We start from the raw sequence: 25298 nt of genomic DNA, 5'->3' as shown, positions 1-25298 counted from the left end.
TGTTTTAACGTGATCTCTCACTTTCTCTCGGTCAGATCATCCTTTACTCTGAGCCAGATCTCCAGGGCAACTGTAACATCTTTGACCGCAACCAGCAAGTGTTGACCGAGAAATTTGTCACCAAGTCCTGCCGAGTGGTAGGAGGAAGGTAAGGAAGCATTAACGCAGCAGGGAGAGGAAACGAGGGGAGAGGGCACAGGGCACTAACAGGGGTATAATGTGAGGAGATTCAAATGATGTTGTAGTTCATAGATAATCAGTAGAAAATAATAATAGTAAAACTCAAATAGAGAATCAATAAAAACTAAAATCTGTGTGTTTCAGCTGGGTGCTCTATGAGAAAGAACAGTATGCTGGGGACTTGTATGTCCTTAATGAGGGAGAGTACCCCAATTTGGCCAGCATGGGGTGCCCTTCCACCTTCCCCATCCGCTCTGTCAAGGTCGTGCCAATGGTAAGGAAGCTCCTCTGCACGTGAAGTAAACATGTTGGAAAATGTCTTCGCCTTTGTCTTTCTCTGAACCTGTTATCCCCCCGTCTAGACTTTCTCAGTTCCCTCCCTCTCTCTGTTTGGCCTGGAGGGTCTGGAGGGCAGAGAGATCACCACAGACACTGAGATCATCAGCATGACCAGAGAGGGCCTCAATAACCACATCCTGTCTATCAGAGTCAACAGTGGCAGGTACGTGTTATTTTATGACTTTAATGACCATTCAATTGTCGCACAGTAAAAAAAGAAGAAACATGGCAAACATTATATGTCATTGTTAGTGTTATTGTTGTCATCTAAACGAGCAGGGACCGTCTACAAATCAACACCGACAAAGCAAATGTTCAATAGCGTTACCATAATATAGTTTAATTAAATGACGACACGCTCGGTTAGTCTCCTCTAAATTATATTACAACACATACTTTGCCATTTTTATTTGGAATAATAGTTAATTTTATCACCACAATACAGTGTTGTACTTATTACAAAAATTACAAAAAGAGAGAAATTATATGATAGAATGTATTAGGAAAAAACTTTTCATAATTTCTGTGAAATTCTATGAAATGTTATTTTTTCTATGCTGTGTTATTGTCAAACCACAGTCTAATGTTGTCTCTCTTTATTTGCAGTTGGGTGATATGTGAGCACAGCAACTACAGGGGGCGCCAGTTCGTACTGGAACCCATTGAAATCACCAACTGGCCAAAGTTTAGCTCACTCAATACGATTGGCTCGGTGTATCCAGTCAGACAGGTTTGTTAACACGTCGTCTTTACAGCCTTTATTTAGTGTTGGCTGAAGTGTGAAGTGGTGAGGAGTATCACATGCACACATGTGACACCATGACTCCACAAAATGAAGGGGGTGATGGTTCAAATGTCATAGTGTGAATAAGTAAAGCTCTTTCTGTTGTTTTGAGTGCAAAAGTATTACGTGCTGATAACTTGTCTCCTGCAGAAACGCCACTTCTTCCGCATCAAGAACAAAGAGAGCGGCCTCTTCATGTCCATCCAGGGCGGCGTGGAGGAGATGAAGTCCGGACGAGTGGTGGTGGCGGCAGAGGCGGAGCCAATGAGCGACATCTGGTTCTATCAGGACGGCTTCATCAAGAGCAAAGTAACGCCGGTGACGAAAGTGTGAGCGTGTTTACGAACCGTGACCTGATGTCTTTACAGATGTGTCATTGTGTGTCCTCTTCTAGCTGACGGCAACCATGAGTCTCCAGGTGATGGGAAACGTTGAGCCGGCATCCAAGGTGGTTCTGTGGTCAGAGACTCGGCAGCCCAGCCAGAACTGGACGGCCCAGATGAGCGGTCCGATCAGGAGCCTCACGTTCCCTGGAATGGTCCTGGATGTCAAAGGTAGGCAGAAAGTTGGCCTTGTTTAGACTGCAGCCCAAATCTGATTCTGAAGCATATCCAGATTAAATCTAGCTTGATTTGTTGGCAGATTGTACAGCTTCAAAAAAAAACACATAAGATCAGATTCGTGTGTCACGCATTTGTTGTTAAGAGCTTCATAGTTTAAAAGGTCTGAAATGACTGGTTACATTCTCGGCAGCGACTCGAGTTTGTAATCTCCGTATCCTACATTTTCTTTTCCAGGTGGAAAATCATATGACAAGGAGCACGTGGTGATCATGCCAGAGAACGAGGAGAGGCCAAGCCAAGAGTGGGAGTTAGAGTTGCTCTAAAAATAACGTATTCTCTTTCACGCAGCGTTCCTACACCGTGCATCAATATTACCTTTGTTTACATCGGAAACAAATTCCCTAAAGCGCCTTTAAGGAGAGTGAGAAGCAACTGCTGTTAAAACCCCCGTGAGGTATTTATGTCAGTGCCTGTATTTCTGCTGAATTTCCGAACTCTTTAAAAGCAGCAGACACAGTTATTGTTCGTACTTGTCGTGTTGTACTTCCAGTGAAAAGATGCTGTATGACACATTTCCCCCAGGTCAGACAACGATTATCTGTGAGAAAGAATGAGTTGAAGTGCCTTGACCTGCTGTAGTGACTCGCGTCATCACATGAGCTGGAAAACCAGGTTGAATGTATTTTTTGACCTAAATTTGACCATTTTAAGTATTCGCACTCTTCCACACATTCCCGACCGTGTTTTTACTGATATGAATTAATGCTTTTAATCATTTTGTTTACAATGTTAAAAACAAACAAACAAAAAAAATATGACTTTTTAATTTCTTAACTTCTGGAAATAGTTTTCCTGCTATTGCTTTATACAGATGGGGGTTGAATAAAGCCAAAGCACTGTGTAACACTACTTTTTAAAGATATTTTTATATATTGTATATGTAATGCTGTTCTGTGGGAAATGTTGAGTATATTATATAGTATATTACATGCAGTGAAATGGGTTGTATATGTCCCATTTTGTGTCAAGTTACCCTATTACTGTGTTGTTGTTGTTTGTTTGTTTGTTTGTTGTCGTTAAATTGTTACATATAAATCTGCTCAATGTTAATATTTGATACAGAAGCTTTGTAATGTTGAAAGTGACGTTCTGGGGAGTGGTTTTGAAATGTTGAAAACAAAAATAAACATTCTTAAATAAAACCAAGTGGGTGTGATTGCAGGGAATTCATTACGTCACGTTTGCAGGTAGTTGATTTAAAACAGGGACATTAAACATTAAACATGTGAACATACACAAGTGGTAATAAATAACAATATGTCAGATAAATAAAACAAAATAACAACAAATGGCAGATTATGCAGATATTCAAGTGTTTGGTAAATGAGTTAAGAGTTGACCACTTACATACAGATTGTCCAAGGGCACTTTTCCTAAACATCAGTGTCCTCTATTATTTGCAGCGGAAGTTTATTTTTAATGTGTTTAACGGTTTTATCCCAGTTTAGTAATCCCTGTTTCCTGACAGTGATGGTACATTTTTCAGTAGTTGCAGGTCATGTGAAACGTAAGCCTCATTTGTTTTGTTTTGGGTGTAATGTTTGTCTTTCAGATGATGCAAATGAACTACATGAAGTTTGTCATTTCCTACTTTTAAAAAGTGTTTTGTGGAGAAAGCAAATAATGCTGCTGCAACTCTCAGCTGTGTTTGTTGTATCCACACACGTCTCATATTTCTGCAGCAGGTAAGACGGCTGAGCAGCACAGAGGACTGGAGCATGAACTCAAGCTGTGAGAGGATTTGTTTTCCGTGAGGTAGCTCTTTGTTTTCTGCTCGCGGTTATTTGATATTTGTTATTTGCATCTTTCTCTTGACTGAAAGGAGAAAAGGGCGGATCAGGTCATGTGTATCAGAGTGTGGAGTGAAAAGGCTTTTTCTTAACTTTTTTTAAAAATTTTAATCACAGAAACTAGAAAAATAGGCATAACATGGCAAAAACAATAAACTGTGAGCATCAATTTCAAATACATCACACATGCTAAACGCTACAGAATCTAAAGCCCGTGGCCATGTTTCACAGCTAATATCAGCAAGCTTGACTTTCTGGATTCTCATTTACAAGGAATGTCAGTACTTTTATTACCCGTAGAACATGACACACGGGCCAATGGTGTTAGCCCAAGGCGTGAGGTTTCTGGGGCGGTGATTGGTCAAAGGTGTTTGAAGGGACTTTGTGGACACATGGGTGGGTGCAGTGGGAGAGGGTGTGGCTCAAAGTGAAGGTGGGACTGAAATACAGCGTTGATCAGAGGAGGCTGTAAACATACTCTACTACACCGTTCCACAGCTACTGCAGTGTTCTGTTACAGGTAGGAAGAATGGAAGCTAACACAATAGTTTTAATAGATTTAGTAGTTAATGGTGATTTAGTAGTTAATGGTGTCATTAACTGATTCAAACCTTCTTTGTCAGTCGCTCAAAAATCCTGTGCTGACACCGACAAACTGCATTCACTGTTGTTCTCACTGTGTATTTCCTTCTTCTTCATCTGCAGCAGATAAAACAATGGATCCAGACTATTTCAAATCTCACGTGAGTTGATTTCTTTTGTCTTTAGTCCTTTAGCACTGACCAAGAAGCCTTACTCATAGATAACACACTCTGCTGTCATGTGATCTGTTTACCTGCATACTTTCTAATCTTATCGACACTAATCACTAATCACAGGCAAGCCGCAGTGCACTGCCCCACTGACTTCATGAAAATGTATTCCAATAACAATGATTACGTCAAATTTGTTGCAGTAGCATTATGACAAAAGAACAAAAAACACACAATAACAAGTCTTTAGCTTTCAGTGAGGCCCAAAAATCACCTGATATTTATTACTGTGATTCTTATCAATATGGACTTACCTGAAAATGTCTACTGCAGTGACCTCGCAGCCCTAACTGTGCCATTACAGCATCATCTTAAAAGATCATTACAAATAACACATGGATCGAATAAACTTGTTTTTTTTTGTCTGTTTTTTAAACCGGCTCGTCAGATTTTCATTTCTGACATTGTTCGAAATGTTACGCTCTTTCTGTCTTTGAAACTTCTGGTTTTAATACTGGTTTTCCCATAATCACCTAAAATCATAATAGCTATAAGCTATAAATGCATTGAACGTACAGCGGTTCACACTTGACTGGTGACTTATTAAGGACACCAGTGTGTGCAGTTCCAACTTTGATTTCGTTGCAATAGTACTCCTTATAATGTCAATAATAGTAAAACAATAACAATGCATTTTTACAGGGGCCTTCTTACAGCACTAAAAATCATGCTTTTAATTCAAAACAACAAAAATTGGCACCGAAAACACAACATACACTTGTACAACAAGTCCCACCATAAACCATCTCAATGTCTATTACGTTACATAGCAAATATTAGACATTATTATATCAATCGACAAGAAACCAACAGTTCACACCAAGAAAAAGTACTACACATACAATAAAATAAAACACATGGGTAAAACTTGACGACGACACTTTTTAAGGGGAAAATAAGAAAACTGCTTTATTTTGAAACTCCAGTATTTTGTTTCCATTTGCCACAAACATTCATTACCTTTAAATACTAAATTACCAACCATGTCCCCATTAGTCACCTCCACTGAAGAATATTTAACATTCTTTCCATTCCAACATGTTGTAAAACGACTCGTGTCTTTGTTCACACATTCCTGGTATGTTCGTATATCTCTTTAGAAATTCCTCTTCCAAGTCTCCTGCTTCACAACTGTCCAACGTTTCACATGCTGTAAACAGAGCATTGCATCACTGACCGTGTTGTTGTGTGTGTTTATGGTGTAGGACATGTGCTGGGGAACCCTGGGAACGGTGCGACCCTTCTCCAATTTCCACCCTGACAGAGATGTGATGGAGGTCCAAGCCGCACTTCAGAAGAAAGGTAGGTCTGCAATGATGGATTACTGAACAAGCCTGCGGGGCCCCAAAGGGCCAAATAACACTGGTTATTATGTGATGTCTTTATAGGGCCCCTTAGGCTATGCTATCCATCCTTGAGGGGCCCTCAGTCAACTAACAAAATGAAGTCATTTGATAAGCCTGGGGCCCCTGAATCATTGTATTTTTAATAATGATTTAACGAGTGGTAGACTTTAAGTGGGAGAATCTCTGATTTCATAAATGACAGCCAATTTAACGTATTTTGTGATTTGCAAAAATCAGATGCTCTTGTTATTGAAAATATAAGCCTGAAGTGAAATAACGACACTGTGTATTCTTCCTCTCAGATGCCACGACGCTGGTGAGAATCCTAACCAATCGCAGCAGCGCTCAGAGACAAGTGATCGCCAACACCTTTGAGGAGCTGACGCAGAAGGTGAGGGAACCTGAGCATCGTTACAACAACAAAAAAGAAGAGAAAAGAAGAGAATAGCTCACTTTAGAAACTGAAATATGGAATTCAAAAGAGGCGTTTCAAAGGTCAAAGCAGCCACCTACAGTGCAAACATGTCAACGGAATCGCTCATGCATTACGACATATCGTAGAGCTGATCTCTGAAGACACACGCCCGTTTGCTCATCTTTAACGTCTGAAGTGTTTGCTGATCAAATATTACTTCAACAAAGTCCTTTGACTGCGCCTTTGTTTGCAGAGCCAGTTCAGCCGTATACACTAGGATTTGCTCCCAGGCTCCGCCCACAGGTGGTAAGCGGTATCGTTTGTTACAGCGGTCGTGAAATATATGTCGCTGTTGACAAGGCAACGATATCAGTGAACTCTGAACTTGACTGACTTGTAATGTATAAGCAACCGTGTCTTCAGACCAGGTACAGTAGCCTATATGATTTGCATTTTATACAAATATGATGACAGTTTGTCTATTTTTAATTCAATTAAAAAAACTTTATTGGTCAGTTAAAGGCACATAGGGCATTTATACAAAACAGTGCACAGATGAGTTCAATATAAATATAAATGCAAGTATAGTGCAGTATTTTTCAAGATATTAGAAACTAAATCTAACCTCGTTCAAAAACCTGACAAAACAAAAGAATGACCGCGCTTCAGTTTGTGTTTTCAACTCAGTTACAGTAGATCTTGCAACGTGACAGTAACATTATAAGGTTCAACCAATCCCGATTAGGACAAGATACAATCAGGATTTGTGTTAGATTTTACACTAACAGGCATTTAAGGAGTTAAATGGACTCTTCAGTGTTACTATAACTCTGCCATACTGCTATGTCACATTAGAACAATGCGATGGAACATTGTATTCCCCAAATAATAAAAGTAAATGTGAAGAATTAAATTTGAATGTTCTATATGGGGACCCACTTTCTCAAGGTGGCTCACTATTTTCCAAATTTACAGACACACCTGCAAAACCCTAGCAACTGAGAGATGTTTGCCAAATGAATTAAAGCATCATTTCTTTTTTCATAAATCTTAAATTAAAGGTTGGGAAAATGATGCCAAAAACCACTGTTTATACTGAACTAAAACTCACGTTTCATCTCTGACATGCAGCCATGTCAACAGTGTGACTCAAGACTAGAAAACATCTGGATATCAGTAAAGATCACTTAGCATTGTCCATACTTTGGTGTTCCAGGACCTGACAGCTGCTTTGAAGAAAGCTCTGGCTGGAGATCTGGAGCTTCTAATGCTGGAACTGCTGATGCATCCAGTGCATTATTGGGCTTATCGCCTCCAGCAGGCCATGGTGGTGAGTGGCTGTCTCTGTGTGTTTTTTAAGGGTGGGATTTTACACCTTGTGTCTTATTTTTGAATGCGGCAGTAACCAAGGGTCCGACTTCCTGTTCACGCGTGCCACTTCCAGTATTCCTCCCACTCCCTTTCCTCCCTGTGATGGGAGCGAGTCTGCGTTCTTAGACAATGTCGTACAAACACTCATAATGAATGGAAATGTCAGTGTAATATTACAGTGGAAGACGTAATGAATGCATAAAAGTCGTTTTAATGACGCAACTATATAAAGTATATAAACTATATAAACTCAACCACTAACAACTTAATCGTCATTAGCTGTGGATTTACGTGTGGCTGCTTGCGTCACCTTGACTGGCGTTTCATAGCATATAAACTTCTCTGGTACTGGATGATCTTCTGTGGGTTTATTTTCAACCAAGTGAAATGAACAGACGCTTCATATTTTAGCCGCACTGTGTTTCCTTATTAAATAAAAGTGTATACAGCACTTTGCATCCACATTCCGCTCTTATTTGCAGCCAATGATCAAACCAACTGCTATTATCTGCACCTGACTGCACACGTGATGCCTGTTTTCTAGAAACAATATTACCCGTCACAGTTGTTGTCATGTCTGCTACGTAAACTACGTAGCCAAAATGCCAAACCACAAGTGTCTCACATAAATTATGTGAAGAATAGCATTAAAACATTCTATATTGGGGACACATAAATAATAGCGGCCAAAAATAAAGTTTATACTGAGTAAACTGTGTGTGTTTTCAGGGTTTAGGCACCGATGAGGAGACACTCATGGAAATTCTGTGTACACGATCAGGAAAGCAGCTTCAAGAAATCCGTGGGGCTTACACTCAATGTAAATCATTTCCCCAAACTTTTGGATTATTGTCAATACATTCCAACTCCTAATCAATAGTCTCTTGTGTTCTGATATCTGCTTTTTTTTGGTTTTCAGTGTATAAGAAGGACCTGGAGAAGGAGCTGAAAGGAGAAACCAGTGGCGACTTTGAGAAGCTCGTTGTCGCTGTGTTAAATGTGACTGCAGCATTTACATCCTCTCTCCTCGACTTAGAACCTGCTCATAAACAGAAACGCAGAATATTAACGATATTCACTTGGATTCAAATGCTTTTCTTTCTCCACTCCTCTCTCCCGACAGAAAGAAACTATTGCTGGTGCCGTTCAGAGAGATACCGAGGTATTATATTCCATAATGTTTGTGCTGCAGTTGTATATGAGGACGAATTTTAAGTATAATATTATAGCAAATAATAATAAACATGGAATGTCATAGTTATTCAGGACACAAGCTGCTCATACTTCATTAGTGTTTGGGTTGTGGAACAGTGCAGACATCATCATTCTGAACATATATATATATATATATATGTATATGTATATATATATATAAAGATAAATATAAAGCTTGTTGTATTTACATATTTATACTGTGCACTGCTGTAAGGTGAACCTAATTAAATGTAGCATTATTATTATTCTCCCATATATTGTATATGATTTCTATTTGGCATAATATAGATAGTAAAATTGTGAATTACCACGGAAAAAGGTCGATCTTTGTGGTTTAACTGTGAACACTGACAGGTGGAGTCCTGCTCATTTTTGCTGCATCATGCCTGCCAACATGGTCATGTGATGTCTGGAGCTCAGTAGAAACAGAGAACTTGTCTAACATGGAGCATGTCGTCATGGTAACCTGTTTCTGTTGTATTCCCAGTATCTCTCTGCATCACTGCGAGCGAAAAAAGCTGACCCAGCACCATGGATCACCATACTGACCTCCAGAGACGTAAACCATCTCGACAAAGGTGAGGCCGTGTGGGCTTTTTTAAATTCATGATGATTTTAAATATGCACGTGTTTATTCACCTGCCCTCTGTGGACAGTGTTGATGGGACTGGAGCTGGAGAGTGGACAGCTAGCGGAGGAACTGGTGGAGAAGCGATTCACAGGAGACTTGCGATTGGGTTTGAAAGTTTTAGGTAAGTGTTGTTTGAGATTGTTTGCACGGCGATAGCTATACACTGTACTTATACTTAAACTTAGACAGTCATCGACTTTTGTTGATATCTTTATCATGACAGTGCAGTGCATTCAAAACCCTTACGCCTACCTCGCTAAAAGGCTAACAACCATGAAGGTAAGATCTTTTTAATCCATTCATTCTGTCTGTTAACTGTTATTGTTTTCAATAAATGTGTTCCCCCTAAAATGAAAATGAAAGAAATTGCTTAGTTATGTTTTTTATGCTTTTTTCTGGGCAGAAAATGACAAACATTTTCACTACAATGAACATTACACAAATACTCTACAAGCAAGAGTCAATAGCTTTTGTTGCCATGTGTGCAATATGCATATATCATAACAAAAATGGGAGTGGGATAGAATAGAAGAATAGAATAGAATGCCTTTATTTTCATGGCATTAAAAATACAACGAAATTGGAGCGCTTAGCCACACATAAAAACAACAATCAGCATAAACATGTCATTCACACAATCAGACACACTATTTATCATATAAATATATTTATTTATATTATTTTTTGAATATGAACGAGAGAGAACAACAGACAGGGTCATCGCAGGTCGTAAATCGTCCAAAAGGCCAAGCCATGTTTTCACATTATTGTATATGTAATATAGTTTCACTGAAGAAAGTAGAATGGACATTTAATACATGTATAAATCAGTGTTGGTGGTGAGTGTATTTCCCTCTTGCAGGGGCCACTGGTGCAGGGGATTATGATTTCTCACTCCGAGGAAGATCTGCTGTGTGTCCGAGCTGCCTTCCTCAAATTAACAGGCACTTCTCTCTACACGGCTCTGCAGGTGGGTCAATCACGTGACATATTTAGAGTCATAATCCCGTTTTAATTCTTCAACATGAAAGGCTCAGACATTTTAACATGTAAACATCATGTGTTTTTCCCACAGAAACATTTCAAGGGAGATTATCTTCAGGCTGTGATGGCCATCTGTCGATCTGAAGATTAAAACAAAAACTGCACATTTTGAGTGGCTCCACTTTTTATTCATTTTATACAGTTTTTCTCCCAATCAATGGTGGTACAAAAATAAACATTTTGTTGTGGTGCTTTTCATATTTTATCGAGTCTCCTTTAAAATCCCTGCTTTGCTAAAGTTTGGTTTGATGACAGAAAGTAAGGTGAATGTATGAATGCAGGCTGGGTTTATTGATTACTTTTATTTTCTCCAATACTTCCTTTTCATCCTGATGTTGTATTTGCATATGGTCTTTATATACAGAACCACTGCCTTAGACTATACCACAGTTCAAAAAATTCCCAATAGCACAAAGTTCAAATGCATTTGATTGAATAACATGGTACATTAAACTGCTGATTTTCAAGTTCCTTCACCTAATTGCAAGTCTTGACCACTCTAAGACTGTATTTATGAAACCCACTTTCACCTTGAGTTAACTTTGCAAGTGGGTTTTGACTATTTACTGCTCAGGCAAAGAGCTGGTACATCAATAAAGGCACTACACAAAAAAGCAGAGAGGCTTTAACTCCTGAGCCTCTGTTGGGCCTGGTTGTAGTTGCTGGGGTCACAGGTGTCATGGAGGTTGGGGGACTAGTTGTAGTTGTTGGGCCCATAGATGTTGTGGAGGTTGGGGAACCTGTCGTAGTAGAGGTTGGGGAACCAGCTGTAGTTGTTTGGGCTACAGGTGTCGTGGACGTTGGGGAACCAGTTGTAGTAGTAGTTGGAGAACCAGCTGCAGTTGTTGGAGCCACCGTTGTAGTAGTGTTGGGCTAGTTGTGGGTAGTGGTTGGGGAACTAGTTGCAGTTGTTGGGGCCACAGTTGTAGTAGTGTTTGGAGCCACAGTTGTAGTGGTGGTTGGGGAACCAGTTTTACAGTTGTTGGAACCCACAGTTGTAGTAGTGGTTGGGGAACTAGCTGCAGTTGTTGGGGCCACAGGTGTCGTGGAGGTTGGGGAACAGTTGCAGTTGTTGGGGCCACAGTTGTAGTAGTGGTTGGGGAACTAGCTGCAGTTGTTGGGGCCACAGTTGTAGTGGTTGAGGAACTAGTTGCAGTGTTGAGCCAGTTGGTAGTGGTTGGGAACTAGTTGCAGTTGTTGAGGCCACAGTTGTAGTAGTGGTTGAGGAACTTGGTTGCAGTTGTTGGAGCAGTTGTAGTGGTTGGGAACTAGTTGCAGTTATGAAGCCACAGTTGTAGTAGTGGTTGGGAACTAGTTGCAGTTGGCACAGTTGTAGTAGTGGTTGGAACTAGTTGCAGTTGTTGAACACAGTTGTAGTGGTTGGGGAACTGGTTGCAGTTGTTGGAGCCACAGTTGAGTAGTGGTTGGGGAACTAGTTGCAGTTGTTGGAGCCACAGTTGTAGTAGTGGTTGGGGAACTAGTTGCAGTTGTTGGGGCCACAGTTGTAGTAGTGGTTGGGGAACTAGCTGCAGTTGTTAGCCACAGGTGTAGTGGGTTGGGGAACTAGTTGCAGTTGTTGAGGCCACGGTTGTAGTAGTGGTTGAGAACTAGTTGCAGTTGTTGGAGCCGTTGTAGTAGTGGTTGGGGAACTAGTTGCAGTTGTTGGGGCCACAGTTGTAGTAGTGGTTGGGAACCAGCTGCAGTTGTTAACCACAGGTGTCGTGGAGGTTGGGGAACTAGTTGCAGTTGTTGGGGCCACAGTTGTAGTAGTGGTTGGGGAACTAGTTGCAGTTGTCGAAGCCACAGTTGTAGTAGTGGTTGGGGAACTAGTTGCAGTTGGGGCCACAGGTGTCATGGAAGTTGTCATTGCTTCAACCTGGACATTTTTGGGGACATTTTTTTTTAGTCGGTTTGAGATCAATTACAAATCGACAAAAAATAAAATAGTTCCCCATTGGACAGCACCACATTAAATATGTGTGTGTAAATAAATCTAAACCATTAAGGTCATTGCAGCGGAATTGTAGGTCAAGCTGCTCTACCAAACACAGGAGTCTTGGAGTAGGCCTATTATATATACTGTATGTATATTGTAGATATATATATATATACAAATCGCGAAAGGCATCACAAACCCTGCCGCTGTGTTTCAGTCCAGTGACTGTGTCAGACGGAGTCTGTGCTCCGGTCATGGAGGAAGTACTGAACAAATAGATTCTAATGATTCAATTAGACTGAAAACAACTGCTTTACAAGTCACTAGTCACTCGTTTGTGTGTGTCGTGTAAAACAAAGGGTTTTTGTAGTGGAAAACCAACCTAAACGGCGTGCTGTGCCGTGGCAAGGCCAGTGGAGGCGAGCTGGGACCATAATGGAAAAGGGCCATAATAATATCACTTTGACGATCACTTGATCTTGGAAGTAATACGTAGGAAGTTTCTGTGGGTTTTTGCTGAGTAATTATGCTTAAATGTTTTGTAAATGTAATCCCTTCAGTAATATATTGTTGAGTAATGCTGTGCTGCCCAACATTGGTTGTAATTGTCATATTATTGTGTTTATGTTTAGTTAGATAAACAACAATTTTACACTGACTGAAAACATTTCTCTGCTGTTGCACAAAATCTATTCAATTATATTTTTACAGACGCTTTTATCCAAAGTGACTTACAATAAAACAAGCAATTTAAGCAATTTATTTAAAAAAAATTGCTTAGGTTTTTTTTCTCAAGACAAAGAGGCTTTGATAACATTGCCGTGAAAAGAGATTTAAATTTGAAATATATTTTCAAAGGTATATGAATGTTTACCTTAACTAATGTCAGCAGAAGCAGCGTGTAAAGTCCCAGAGGCAGCATCTTCACTGTAAGACAAGACAGAGATGCACCAGAGATGTACATGAAATTGTCCGGCACTTTCGGCAACGTTCCTGTGGCTTTCCTCTGCGAAAGTGAGGACCTTTTATCTGATTCACTTTAATATGAAATCCATCATGTTTCATTAAAAGGTAGGAGGGATTTATGACGTACAGTTTATATGAAGCCCTGGCTCCCAGTGGGTGGTTCTCCAACCTGTTTATGCATTTGCTTGCATGACGGACACCAAACTTCTCACCTTTGTGCTTTGTTATAATTAGTTCCTGCTTTATGAGTTATTAATTTTAGAACTTCCTGTTTAGGTGTACATTGACAGGAATAAAAAACACACAGTCATGTTTGATATTTATAGACACTGCTCATTGTAGATTGTAAGGAAAACTCAGCTCTTATTTTCATGACAGTCCCCTAGCCAACATTTATTGACATTGTATTTGAAAAACTATCTGGAAACACCTCAGATTTTGGGAAACAAATGTCATTTGCTACAGCTGATGAAAACTCGTTATGCAAGAGTGAATACTTAGCTGTTCCTCCAGGTGGATTATGCACAATGCTCTGGATCTGGATAATGGTTAACTGTTGTTTTAGTTCCAGTGCAACAACTTTGCATTAAATCAATTACAAAGATTATAACCACCAAGAATACACAGACTAAAAGTAGTAAAATATAATAAAACATGTAAGATAAGGTTATAATAATGACAGCGAAACCTTAAAAACTAAATTTCCACCTTTTTTTCCACGTACTGTCATTGTTTTTGAATAATTCAGATATCCAACCCACGTTGTTTATTTTAGACTTTTATGACTTGTGATGTTTTGCATTGAACCTGCTGATTATTGCAGAGCAGATTTCTCCATGGATTTAATAGTCCATTTGACTATACAGAAGCATTTCAATCTGTTTGAAGGGCAATATGAATATAATTCTAATGCAGCGTGACATTTAGGCATCTATGACAAAGGTCTTTATGCTTCTGTTCCTCAAACCGTTTTTTTCCCCCACACAATACAGTACAATCTGATTTCTTTCTGTACTGTATTGTGCCAACAAAAACCGTTTGGCTGTATTTACATAAATGTGATATAATTGGAAGAAAATTATATTTATTTTTACATATTGATTCATTTAACAGCAACAACACATACTAAATGCATCTTTCACAATATGAAAATGAAAAGGCTTTAATGACACGTTTCTATTTGTAACATATCAAGGTTTTTAGCTATAGATAAATGTGGTGTAACTGGAAGAAATTTGTATCTATATTTAATTATGATTGATGTATTTTACACATGGATGCAATTCTCACAATACGAAAATGAAAACACCATAATCAATGCTCTTTATGGACACATTATTTGTAACATATCCATTTTTATATAAGGAAGGAAATCACATGTATTGATTGATTGATTTTGACATCTGAATATAAGGTAACATGTACCATGTAGCTGTACGTAATTTGCAGCCCCTGTTCTTGGTTACACATCAATGATACTAACTACAGTGATCACAATAGTGATGAAAAGAGTGTAAATATTATAAAGGATATACCTTAAACACATCAGAAAACAGCAAATAACTGCTCTTGTTTTTGCCTTTCACACATCATCTCAGGACAATGATTCACATCGTGACTGTGAATGATTAAGCTGAGTCAATCAGACCTGTTCAGTTACTCATGGAGGAAAGTTTAATTCAAAGCAAACAGTGGAAACAACAAAAAAAAATCTGAAGTTAACTCCAGTGCCGAGCCTGCGGGGTGCACTCACGACTAAAGAGCCTGGAGAACCAAAGAGACGCCCAGCAGAGGGATGGACATGGAGATGAGGCTCAGTCTGTTCTCTAGTGTCACTGTGGTTCCAATGGTTGCTGCAGTGGTGGCAGCGGTGGCAGCGGTGGCAGTGGTGGCAGCGGTGGCAGCGGTGGCAGTGGTGGCAGTGGAGGCAGTGGAGGCAGTGTAAGGCTGCGTTGTATACGTTGTCTCGTTGGATGTCATTGTTGTGTTGACAGCTGATGATGAGTTCTGAATACAGTAGACAACATAAAGAGATGACATGCATAAGTATTACAGATATTAGGACATTATAAAGCCCGTGGCCAAGAGGAGAAGAATTGGAGTTGTAACTGGAGGGTTGGCTGGAATGCCCTTGAGCAAGGCACCAAATCCCTCAATGCTTTCCGGGTAATGGGGCATTCAGTGTGGGCAAAAATAAAAAGTCTAATTATATAAAAAGATAATAATTACAAATCAGATTCTACATATAATATATTACATATTGTAACAACAATCTGCCATTATGTGATATTTATGTTTAATATATAAATTGTTTTACTGCCAGTTTGTGCGTGACAATGTAACTTAACTTAGTAACTTAGTAAACCTATTATTTATTGATTGAATTAATTGATTTTGTGCATGTGTTGCAGCCATGTGGAGACACTATGTTTATCCTGGTCATTCATCTGTGAATATATACAATAGTAGTATTTGATTTAGTTAAGTATTATTAGTTCAAATGTGGTTTTCCACAATTCAGTTTCCTTCCTCCCTTAAGTTAGTTCCGTAAGTGAAAGGTGGGTGGAGAGAGACATTTAATATTTACATAAAACAAAACACATATTAAATGTCTCTCTCTACCCACTTTCTATTGAGTATATTATTAGTCCCACAATGGGGAAATATACAGTGTCACAGCAGCTAAGGCAATAAAGGTAAAGGTAAATAATAAACAGATATTTCCACATCTATGAATGTACAATATATATGTTATTAAGATTATAAAATAGAATAGAATATAAGTAACCAGAATATACAGTAATATTTACAGGGTATCCAGGATTAACACTTCAGATATTACACGAGATATAAGTGACACAATATTTGTGGTTAAAATAGCATAGTCTTCAAATTAGCATCAGTCTACATAGAGGATTCAGCTTCTTATTCTGACACTGATTGACTGATCTATCTATCTATCTATCTATCTATCTATCTATCTATCTATCTATCTATCTATCTATCTATCTATCTATCTAGCAAGCTATCTAGCAAGCTATCTGAAAACGATCTATAATAATACTGGAAATAAATGCATGAGTGAATGTTTTGTAACAAGAATTCTGTCTCCCTTTATCTGTCTAGCGAGCTACAGCCAGACTAGTTCAGTTTCCAATTTTGTAAAAAAATAATAATATACATATATATATATTTACCTGTGCAAAGACAAATTCCATCAGAACCAGTAAAAACAGTCCCAGCGCAAGATTTTTCATATTTGCTGAAGGATGAATTCCCTTCAAAGCTAAAAGTGGAGCTAACGTTATAACGTCTAATTTAAGGTTTCGCTCACTAGTGTGTCCTCGCTGTGTTTTTGCCTCATGCAGTCAGGTTTTATGTGCATGACATTCAGATTATTCACCTGAGTTCTGGTTTTCTTTACATGAGGTCCAGCCTCTGGTAAACCATAAATGCAAAATAACAAGCAAATCCAAAGAAATCAGTGTCGTCACGGATATAGGAGGCAAATGAGGTGCAATAAGAGACTAAAGAGATATTTAGTTAATCTAATTCTGCATTTAGATTCTAAAGAATATAGAGAAACAACGAGACACCTTCTATATTTGAAGAAAACCATTTTCACTTTTGTCATTCCACCCTCTCATCCCAGAGTCTTTCTCATTCTGGAGAATCCTTGAAGCAGACCATTAGACACATTCAAGGTGGCTAACATCTTGAATTTGGATGAAGTGAAGTGAACTGAATTTCTTGAATCTAAAATCAAAGGTTCCCTCATTGACTCCCATTCTTTATTTATTTTTAAATAATAATAATTTGAAGAATACATTTAAATTCTAATGCCTGTGAAATTCCAATTTTATTTGGTTCAAATAGTCACTTACATTTTGAAGTCATGTATGCAAAGAGATTTTGTGAAGCAGTTCAGTGCAAACAATGCGTGTTGCATTTAAGTGCTTAATGTATGACATTTGGAACCCTTAAATAAAAATCAAACATTAACATAGACTTATCATTTAAAATAAGATTAAGACTTAAAGCACTGCAGTGTCTCTTGGGTGTACATGTTCAGCCTGAGGTACTGTAGATCAGTACGGCGATGGTCGGCACCAGAAGTTGACTGTAGTAGCCAAAGACTCCACACCCTCTGTTATACGGTGTAGTTGCCGTTGTTGCAGTGACGTTCCCAGTCGTGGGCGCTGTGGATCCAGGGGTAGGAGTAGTTGCAGTATGGATAGAAGTAGTAGGAGTTGTTGTAGCAGTAGGCATAGGAGTAGTAGGAGCTGTTGTAGCAGTAGGGATAGGAGTAGTAGGAGTTGTTGTAGTAGGAGGAGGAGTAGTAGGAGTTGTTGGAGGAGGAGTAGTAGAACTCTGTGGTGGAGTGGTTTCACCATCACCCTGTAAAAGACAAGTTGGCATTACAGAGATGCAATGATGCCAGGGTTGTAATGTTTATATTCCCACATGCATATTTTACATATGGTTTCTATTCTATTTGTTCAGATTTGTAGATAACCATGACCATGAACATTTCTTCAGTGTTAAGGTCCATTTATACTCAGAGATGGGCGGAGCTTTATGTCCCTACTTTGATTGCAATTCGTCCGTCATTGTGCACAGGAGAGCTTAATCATGCTTTTTTGTCTATTTGAAATCAAGCTCAATAAAAGAACCTCTTCAATGGTCTTGGCACTCTGCACTGCCCTCTAGAGGAAGGATTGCGTCCATAGCAATGCAAAAGACGCACAAATGCGTTTAGGACCATGTAGGTGGAACATTAGAGGGAATTTAAAATAAAGAAACAAAAAAGGGGGGTACTCATTTTTACTTTTGTTATTAGTTTAAAAAACTCTAAGATGTTTGTGATTCATTGATGTTAAGTTACATTAATGCAGAAGAATCAAAAAGGCTAATTCAAAGTCTTCCTACAGTCTTACTTGTTGTAAATTGGGAAATCTATATTTTCATTGTGTTATTGTTAGGATTATTCCTCTATATTCATTTCCAATTTTTAGTTGCCAGCACAGTAGAGTGTCTTATCCATGTGTCCCACTCTACCCCACATTTGTTCTTGATGCTATAGATTCTCTTGTTCTTGCACTATGAACTTAGAGACGTGTGAAACATAAAGAAAATCAGCGTCAAACTATCAGACTGAATTATGTTAAACTACAGTCAAGCAAAAGTTAGTGTTGCTTTGAAGCCCAAAAAGAAAACCCTGTCACTGTACAGGAAGGCAACAATTACTCAATATTTAAACTTGGGCAAATAAAACTAAAACTCCACTTATAAAAAAATAAATAGGTTACAGAATAAGGCATAATAACACTATAAAAACAGAAGTGAGAAGATAAAATCATCACCCTTTACCCTTATCTGTTACTTATCACATGGTAAAATTTCCATATCATGCCCTGCTCTCGTTTTTCCTCATGTCTGTATTAAACTTTCAGTTAAAGCCACGCTGCAGTACAGATGAATCTGTGTCCAGATCAATTGTGGTCAAACTATGCAAAGGCCAAGCACCTGCTGTCCCAGCATGAGGTATGATGCATAGTTTTTTTTGCATATTCCTGTGGTTGACTAGAGCCAGCAGTATGTAAATGGGACGCACTGTTTGTTTAATGTATAAAGGGCCACAGTATAGTTTTATTTTTACTTTTTCCTCTCAAGAGGATTAGGGCCACATGTGGATATTATATATATATATAATACTTTTTTGACATTCTCTGACTGTAATCTTAGAAAATCTTCCTTCTTCTTCTCTGAATTCTGACTCTCATCTTGGATCTGACTTTCTTTCTCTCCGAATTCTGACTTCTTAATCTTTTTTATTAAATAATTCTGACTTTAATCTTGAATCTGACTTTAATCTCAGATAGTAATCCTGACTTTTTTTTTTATCTTTTCTTTCTCAGCATTATGACTTGAATCTTAGAACTCTGGCTATTCTTTTTTGAATTTTTTTTATTTCGCTTCCAGAAAACATTCACATGTTGCCTCTTCTGTGGAAGGACGCCCATGGCTCAAAGTGTACCTGTCTGTATTCCTTTTAGCAAACACATAAAATAAAGTCAAATAAAATGAGATCAAATTAAAAATATTCTATTAAAGTGATCTTGTCAATTGTATGCCTATGTACATTTTAAAGAAAAGCCCTGAAAGGACTCTTAAAATTCTCTGTAAAAGACAGGAACAAGTTATTTCATGCACATTTCATTAATATTATTCCAAATATTTAACCTTTATTTAACCAGATAAAGATCTCTTTCACAAGGGTGACCTGGCCAACAAAGGCAGCAGCACACATTATAGTAAATATTTTATTATTCCTTACACGAATAGAAAAAAATGCCTGGCTTTGACTTTGCATTTTGTTCCATTTACCTGTCCAATTTGAATCTGACCACATTGTTAGAAAAACAAAACACTTTACACTCTGCTTGTTGTGTGTCCACTGATGCCAGAGGGTGAATCACTGACTGCACCACCTCGGGTATAAAGCTGAATGTCTCTTACCTCCACGCTGCCCAGTAACATGAAGGTCAAAGTGACACAGAGGACAAGCATCTCGAACGTCTTCATCTCGGAGTCCAGCTGTTCCCTATGTCGCTATGTTGTGGCTGCTCCTGCCTTCCTGTCTGTATTTTTATACCTGGCCAGTGTCCTGAACTGATAACAGTTAGTGGGAAGTGATGAGCAGAAGGAAGAAAAAAACCAAACCAAAAAACCATTTACTGTTCCCTGAAGAAGCACCAGCCATATATCTACATCAATAAATAACTCCAACAACAGACAACATCTAAGTCTTAAGTCTTTATTGTTTAAGGTACTCCAGATTATTCATATTCAAGGTTATTCTGGCTGGGTGTGCTCTTTATTCATGACATTTCTAATTCTAATTTGAACAAAAGCGGTTAAACAAAATGTGGTTAAACGTGTAATTCTTGCCCTTCCTGTCATGTACCTGGGATTTTACAATTTTCAGTCTCTCTTAATAAAAAAGTGAAATAAGTTTGCATTCCTATTTCTTTAATTCGGCTTCATCCCCTTCATTGTTCATCAGTATTATCTTTATTTCCCCTTCCTTAATTATTTTTGAGTGTCTATTATTTTAACTTGTATATGCTTGTAACTTGTTTTTCTACCTCACGCATACTTTTACTCAATTTTGTTATTGGTTTTTCTCTTGTATTTATGTGTATATTAAGCAATAATAATGTATGTAGAGTTAAAAAAACATAACAAAAAATAACAACTTGATTTTTGACCAGGATCATGGGTGAAGTTTTACAGTGTAGAGTCTGTTTGCCGAGTAAACATGAAACATGGGAATGACTGAGTATAATAATGTGACACTGTTACCTCCGTGCTTTTAGGTCATTTTTTTACTTAGCATGGGGAGATTTATCACATGAGGACACATGCAATAAAAGATGCTAAAAACTGACAAAATGTTACTATCATTACTGTTATCCTGTATTTAACAAACAGGAAAACACAGGTTTACACAGTTTATTACATCGTGATGAATCAGAATTTTGATGAAGGCTCACATAAATGTTACAAAAATATTTCCCACATTGATTATTATTGTTTCTATGTCCCAACAATGTGAAATCTTCATTTTTTAGTGCAGAATAAGCAAGAATAAACAAGCCTTTATGGGGTCCTAAGCAGAATTCGATTTTGGACCCACCACCAACCAACACCTCAGTGTATTGGCGCTTGACTATTATTCAAACCAACAACACCAGATAACTTAACAAAATTTAGATATCTAACATATATATAATATATATAAATAATATATAATATTATCTAGAGTTCGTTAATATGTTTTTGGGTTTTTTTCTCCACAAACTAATGGCTTATGCCTTGGGTCGGCTCTGCAGGTGCAGAAGCTAATTTGCTTCCTATTCATACTTAACTTTTTATTATTGTCAGACAGAAACTTGTAAAGACCTAACAATGGAATATAACCATAGAAACCCATCAGTCGTGACTTTGGGGAGGTGATAACCTGATAACATCCTGTGATAACACAAGAATTCCAGTCCTGTCCAGTGAGTTTATTTGTGCTAAAAATCTGGTTAATGTTACATTTCACTTGTTGACCTGCGACTAGAGGAGAATGTACCACTGTGATATTTAGATTTTGATACCAAGTACAAATAGTTGAAGTAAAACTACTTCCTTATCACTTCGAGTGAAACAAAAGTGATGCAACGACCTTGGTGAGCTTGTAAGAGAAGAAATAATATCTGAATTACACTAACGCTTTGTTAGAGCCTGTTTATTTTCCTATAAATCTTTGACTTATCTATTTTTTTAAGGGAAAGCAAACAGACAATCCCTCTCATATGGATTTTTATTAGATCGAGATATGAGAGAGAAAGAGAGAGAGAGAGCGAGATGGACGTGACAGTAGTGATGACTCTTCTCTTCCGTGTGCGCAAGATATTTGAAGGTTTTTAAATACAGCCAGCAATATATACAAAAAGGTAAAAGAGTAAGAGTAAAGAAAGTATAGATATACTATTTTATTTTATTTGAATAAAAATAACACCACCTAAGGCTACATCGAAAAGCAGATGCAAAAACAACCTACTTCCTGTTACAGGTTTTGCCTGCACACTACACATAGTGTGCAGGCAAAGCTCCACTGGCTGTAACCTCTGTGTGGAGCCTTATCAGCCATGTCATTATCACCATTTTCAATCTTTCCTGGTGTCACACATTTGAATGTTTCTGTCAGATAAACATGCTCCGCGTCATCAGGGTCAGTAATCTTGACCTTAAGCTTTTGTTCGACATATTTTATCAGAAGAGTGAAATCGGCTTAGTGTGTTCAAAACGTGAAAGAAAAGAAAGATTAAAACAATACGTTTTATTTGATGCACACAGCTCAGGTGAGTTCAGAGCTTTGTTGTCCTCTTTGGGGGGGAATTTGTTTTTCAATGACCAACACAAAAACAATAAAAACAAGAGTACTCAGACTGTGGCATTATCACTTTATCACCTGTGTTTTTGATCCAATGATCGTTATAGAACTGTCTGACCGCAGTGTGAGGAGGATCAGGTCAACGTACAGCAGTAAAAGTCAAAGCCAAGTGGCTACTGGTTGTGACTGTTTGGTAAAGTAAGAATCGTTGTTACTACTCTTCAATGAGCCTTTATTATTTATGTCACCTCTACTGAGGCTGCCACTTTGGACCACCATGTTTTCACAGTAGCCCACAAACTAAACATCTTTTGAATTTTGCTAACTGAAGGCTATTCTTATGTTCTCCAACATTCTTGGAAGGGGTGAGTCAGGTGAGAGATATTCAGCTGCTGCGTGCAAACTCACCAATAAATGTTGTCACACTTTTATTTTTTAATGTTTATATGAACTGCTGGTAAAGTTCAATATAAAATATGAAAACAATAAAAGAAATAAAACAATAAAAGCAATAAAAATATAGAAGTGCATATTGCACATGGAACAAAGGAAAAATGATATCTTATGGTTTTGATTCTGGGGACCTTGTTTCTCAATCCAGAATGAATTAAAGTTACAGTTTTTAGTATTTCTGGGGCTATGTTAGCAAAAATTTACTAGCCATACAAAGGACATCTGTGTTGAATATTTGCTGCATAATAATTATTGTATTGATGATATAAAGTGATATAAAGTGGTTCATAATGTGAATGGAAGTATTGTAAACTCCTCAAAATATTCTACTCAATAACATTAATGATTTTGCAAGCATTTTGTGTTACTTTGTAGTCTTGTTGTCTCAGTGGGTCTGTGTTTGTGTAGGTGAGCAGATCCTCTCCTATGCTTGAGCAGGAAACACATTAGCTGCAAAAGTGATGGCGGATAAGGAGAATTTATTTTCCACTGTGCTCATTTGAGTGAGAACATCCAGTTTCTAAATATTCCTATCGTTTCTTACAGCTGTGAGAGAGGTCATAGCACCAACACTTTTAGATAAACTGCCTTTGTTTGTCTGTTACCTTACCCACAGTATTATGTCAGTTTTTTTTTTCCATCCATCCCTTACCTACACCTTTATCCTCCTGCGAGGGGGTGCTGTGCCAATCTCAGCTGACATAGGCGTTATGTCACCAGTATTTTATTTTAAATATCCTTTTTGCAGCTTATATGACGTGGACATTGTAAAGCTAGATGGAGGGAAATATGTTTACTGACCCTGTAAACAATGTGTAAGTTGGTGTTATTTTAGTTCTCTGAACACTGTATGTCCTTTTGTTTTATGCCCTGTTTACAGAGCTGTTTGAACAGATTTACAGGTGTACCTCACTTTCAAACCCAGATAATGAGAAGGATGACAGCTCTGATGAGGAGCATCTTCCACCAGTCACAGTGTAAGGTATGTTATCAGTCAGCCCATAATCTCTTTACAGTCACTTCAGGTGAATCATGGCTTTGTTCATAAAAATGTGTGTGTCTTTATGTTTGAAATATTTCCTTCCTCTTTATTGATAGACACGCCCATTATATTGTACATAAGTGATATTTGTTGACATGTTCACTCAGTGTTGTATGCCATAGGTACCAGATATTTAGTTAAAATGTTTGTAATTGCAGTTTCAGAATGCTGTAGAAGAAAACCCCCCAGCAGATAGAGCATGTATGTCATCTGTGTCAACAGAACCTCATCTGTTGACACAGATGACGAGGATTTGATCATCAGAGGCCACCGTAGCGCTCAGTTGTACATTTCAGCCTCTCCACATTTAAAAAAAACAACCCATGTTACCCCAAAGTGCTGGACAAGCTTACAGAAAGTTAAAATAAACAATGCAATTAAGTCAAAAATGTAAAAAAAATTGCGTAAAGCACAGCAACAGAAACAACACATAATAGAAAAAAAAACAAAAGGAGGACATTGTTATTACTCATTAAAATAATAATAAAAATAAATAATAAAAGAAAAAAGACAAGCTCAACTGGGTATACGGTGGTTTAATGGCTAGCACTGTTGCCTCACAGCAAGGAGGTTGTTGATTCGACCGAGGGCCTTTCTGTGTGGAGTTTGCAGATTTTGGGTTTTCTCCAGGTTCCCACGGTTTCCTCCCAGTCAAAAAACATAAGTGCAGTAAATTGTTGTTTGTCTCTGTGTGTTTGCCCTGTGATGGACTGGTGACCTGTCCAGAGTGTACCCCAACTTTCACCCGATGTTGGCTGGGATTGGTCCACGATGATGTCCTGCAAATCCAGCCACTGCGCCCCCTACTGACAATAGGAAGTATGACTTCAGTAACAAAGGTATTCCAAAGAAAAGGTGTACATTTACAATGACAACCATGAAATTCTACTAATATGCAGTTCACCACTGTTTAAACTCCCTGAATGTGGCCCCTTCTGACGGGTGGGAGGATCAGTGAGAAAAGTTCTCACCAAACAAAACACAGTGTCCAACATGAGCCATGTCCTAGACTGACCTGTGAGGGGGGCAGTAATGAGCCCCTCTCTAAACGCACTTATTGCATTTTATGAGGGTTTGGGGTGTACAGGCGATGAGGGAACGAGAGATGGTGAAGGGCCCAAATTAACTTCTTTGCCTGGGGCCCCCCAGAGTCTAGGATTGCCTCTGCAGGTTGTGGTCTACATTTGCTATACTCTGACAGAATAAATTATTGGTGGCCTCTCTCAAGGGCTCCCTGCTGTTTCATTCAAAAGAGTTAACAAGCGAAAATAGAGGCAAACACACATCAGTTTAGAGTTAAAACAGGACACAGAAGAGGTTCTTTTATTTATCATACTGCAGTGCAGGCGTTTTTAAATTCAAATGATGATTGCAACTGCATGAGGAAACTTAACTTGTTCTTGAAGT

The 25298-nt window shown here is 38.3% G+C and overlaps 3 protein-coding genes and 1 long non-coding RNA gene across 4 annotated transcripts in view; 2 read left to right on the top strand and 2 right to left on the bottom strand.

Annotated features, from left to right (window-relative positions):
* Positions 1-3068, top strand: part of crybg2 (crystallin beta-gamma domain containing 2) — a 52466-nt gene extending 49398 nt beyond the window's left edge. Inside the window, exons 18-24 of the mRNA XM_044052798.1 lie at positions 36-148; positions 325-454; positions 543-682; positions 1126-1249; positions 1454-1612; positions 1698-1857; positions 2101-3068. Coding sequence (XP_043908733.1) covers positions 36-148; positions 325-454; positions 543-682; positions 1126-1249; positions 1454-1612; positions 1698-1857; positions 2101-2189 — 915 coding nt within the window. The 3' untranslated portion in view covers positions 2190-3068. The remainder of the gene's footprint in view (positions 1-35; positions 149-324; positions 455-542; positions 683-1125; positions 1250-1453; positions 1613-1697; positions 1858-2100) is intronic.
* A 1085-nt stretch (positions 3069-4153) lies between these two features.
* anxa14 (annexin A14) lies at positions 4154-10750 on the top strand. Its single transcript, XM_044052928.1, has 13 exons — positions 4154-4236; positions 4422-4459; positions 5734-5830; positions 6177-6265; positions 7506-7619; positions 8390-8480; positions 8580-8659; positions 8784-8822; positions 9363-9453; positions 9532-9627; positions 9730-9785; positions 10369-10476; positions 10582-10750. Exons 2-13 carry the CDS (start codon positions 4433-4435, stop codon positions 10639-10641), a joined length of 948 nt encoding a protein of 315 aa, XP_043908863.1. The 5' UTR covers positions 4154-4236; positions 4422-4432; the 3' UTR covers positions 10642-10750.
* Positions 10751-12286: 1536 nt separating this feature from the next.
* On the bottom strand, positions 12287-16936 carry LOC122786547. The gene is made up of 3 exons (XR_006362453.1): positions 16650-16936; positions 13361-15459; positions 12287-12426 (listed from the first exon to the last, which is right to left on the bottom strand). It is a non-coding gene; the product is annotated as an uncharacterized LOC122786547 (long non-coding RNA).
* A 350-nt stretch (positions 16937-17286) lies between these two features.
* LOC122786546 (gamete and mating-type specific protein A-like) lies at positions 17287-20083 on the bottom strand. The gene is made up of 2 exons (XM_044052927.1): positions 19972-20083; positions 17287-17850 (listed from the first exon to the last, which is right to left on the bottom strand). The coding sequence occupies exons 1-2, from the start codon at positions 20035-20037 to the stop codon at positions 17521-17523; spliced, it is 396 nt and encodes a 131-aa protein (XP_043908862.1). The 5' UTR covers positions 20038-20083; the 3' UTR covers positions 17287-17520.
* Between the last annotated feature and the right edge of the window lie 5215 nt (positions 20084-25298).

This window comes from Solea senegalensis, linkage group LG20, assembly GCF_019176455.1.
Source record: "Solea senegalensis isolate Sse05_10M linkage group LG20, IFAPA_SoseM_1, whole genome shotgun sequence".
Classification (NCBI taxonomy): domain Eukaryota; kingdom Metazoa; phylum Chordata; class Actinopteri; order Pleuronectiformes; family Soleidae; genus Solea; species Solea senegalensis.
This window is presented reverse-complemented; position numbering and strand designations above follow the sequence as displayed.

Bases quoted from the DNA above. Each gene is read 5' to 3' on its own strand.
- anxa14 (XM_044052928.1), top strand. From the start codon at position 4,433: ATGGATCCAGACTATTTCAAATCTCAC. The intron at 4,460-5,733 runs GTGAGTTGATTT...TTTATGGTGTAG, and splicing joins CAGACTATTTCAAATCTCAC to GACATGTGCTGGGGAACCCT. The intron at 5,831-6,176 runs GTAGGTCTGCAA...TCTTCCTCTCAG, and splicing joins AGCCGCACTTCAGAAGAAAG to ATGCCACGACGCTGGTGAGA.
- LOC122786546 (XM_044052927.1), bottom strand. From the start codon at position 20,037: ATGAAGACGTTCGAGATGCTTGTCCTCTGTGTCACTTTGACCTTCATG. The intron at 17,851-19,971 runs GTAAGAGACATT...TGTCTTTTACAG, and splicing joins TGTTACTGGGCAGCGTGGAG to GGTGATGGTGAAACCACTCC.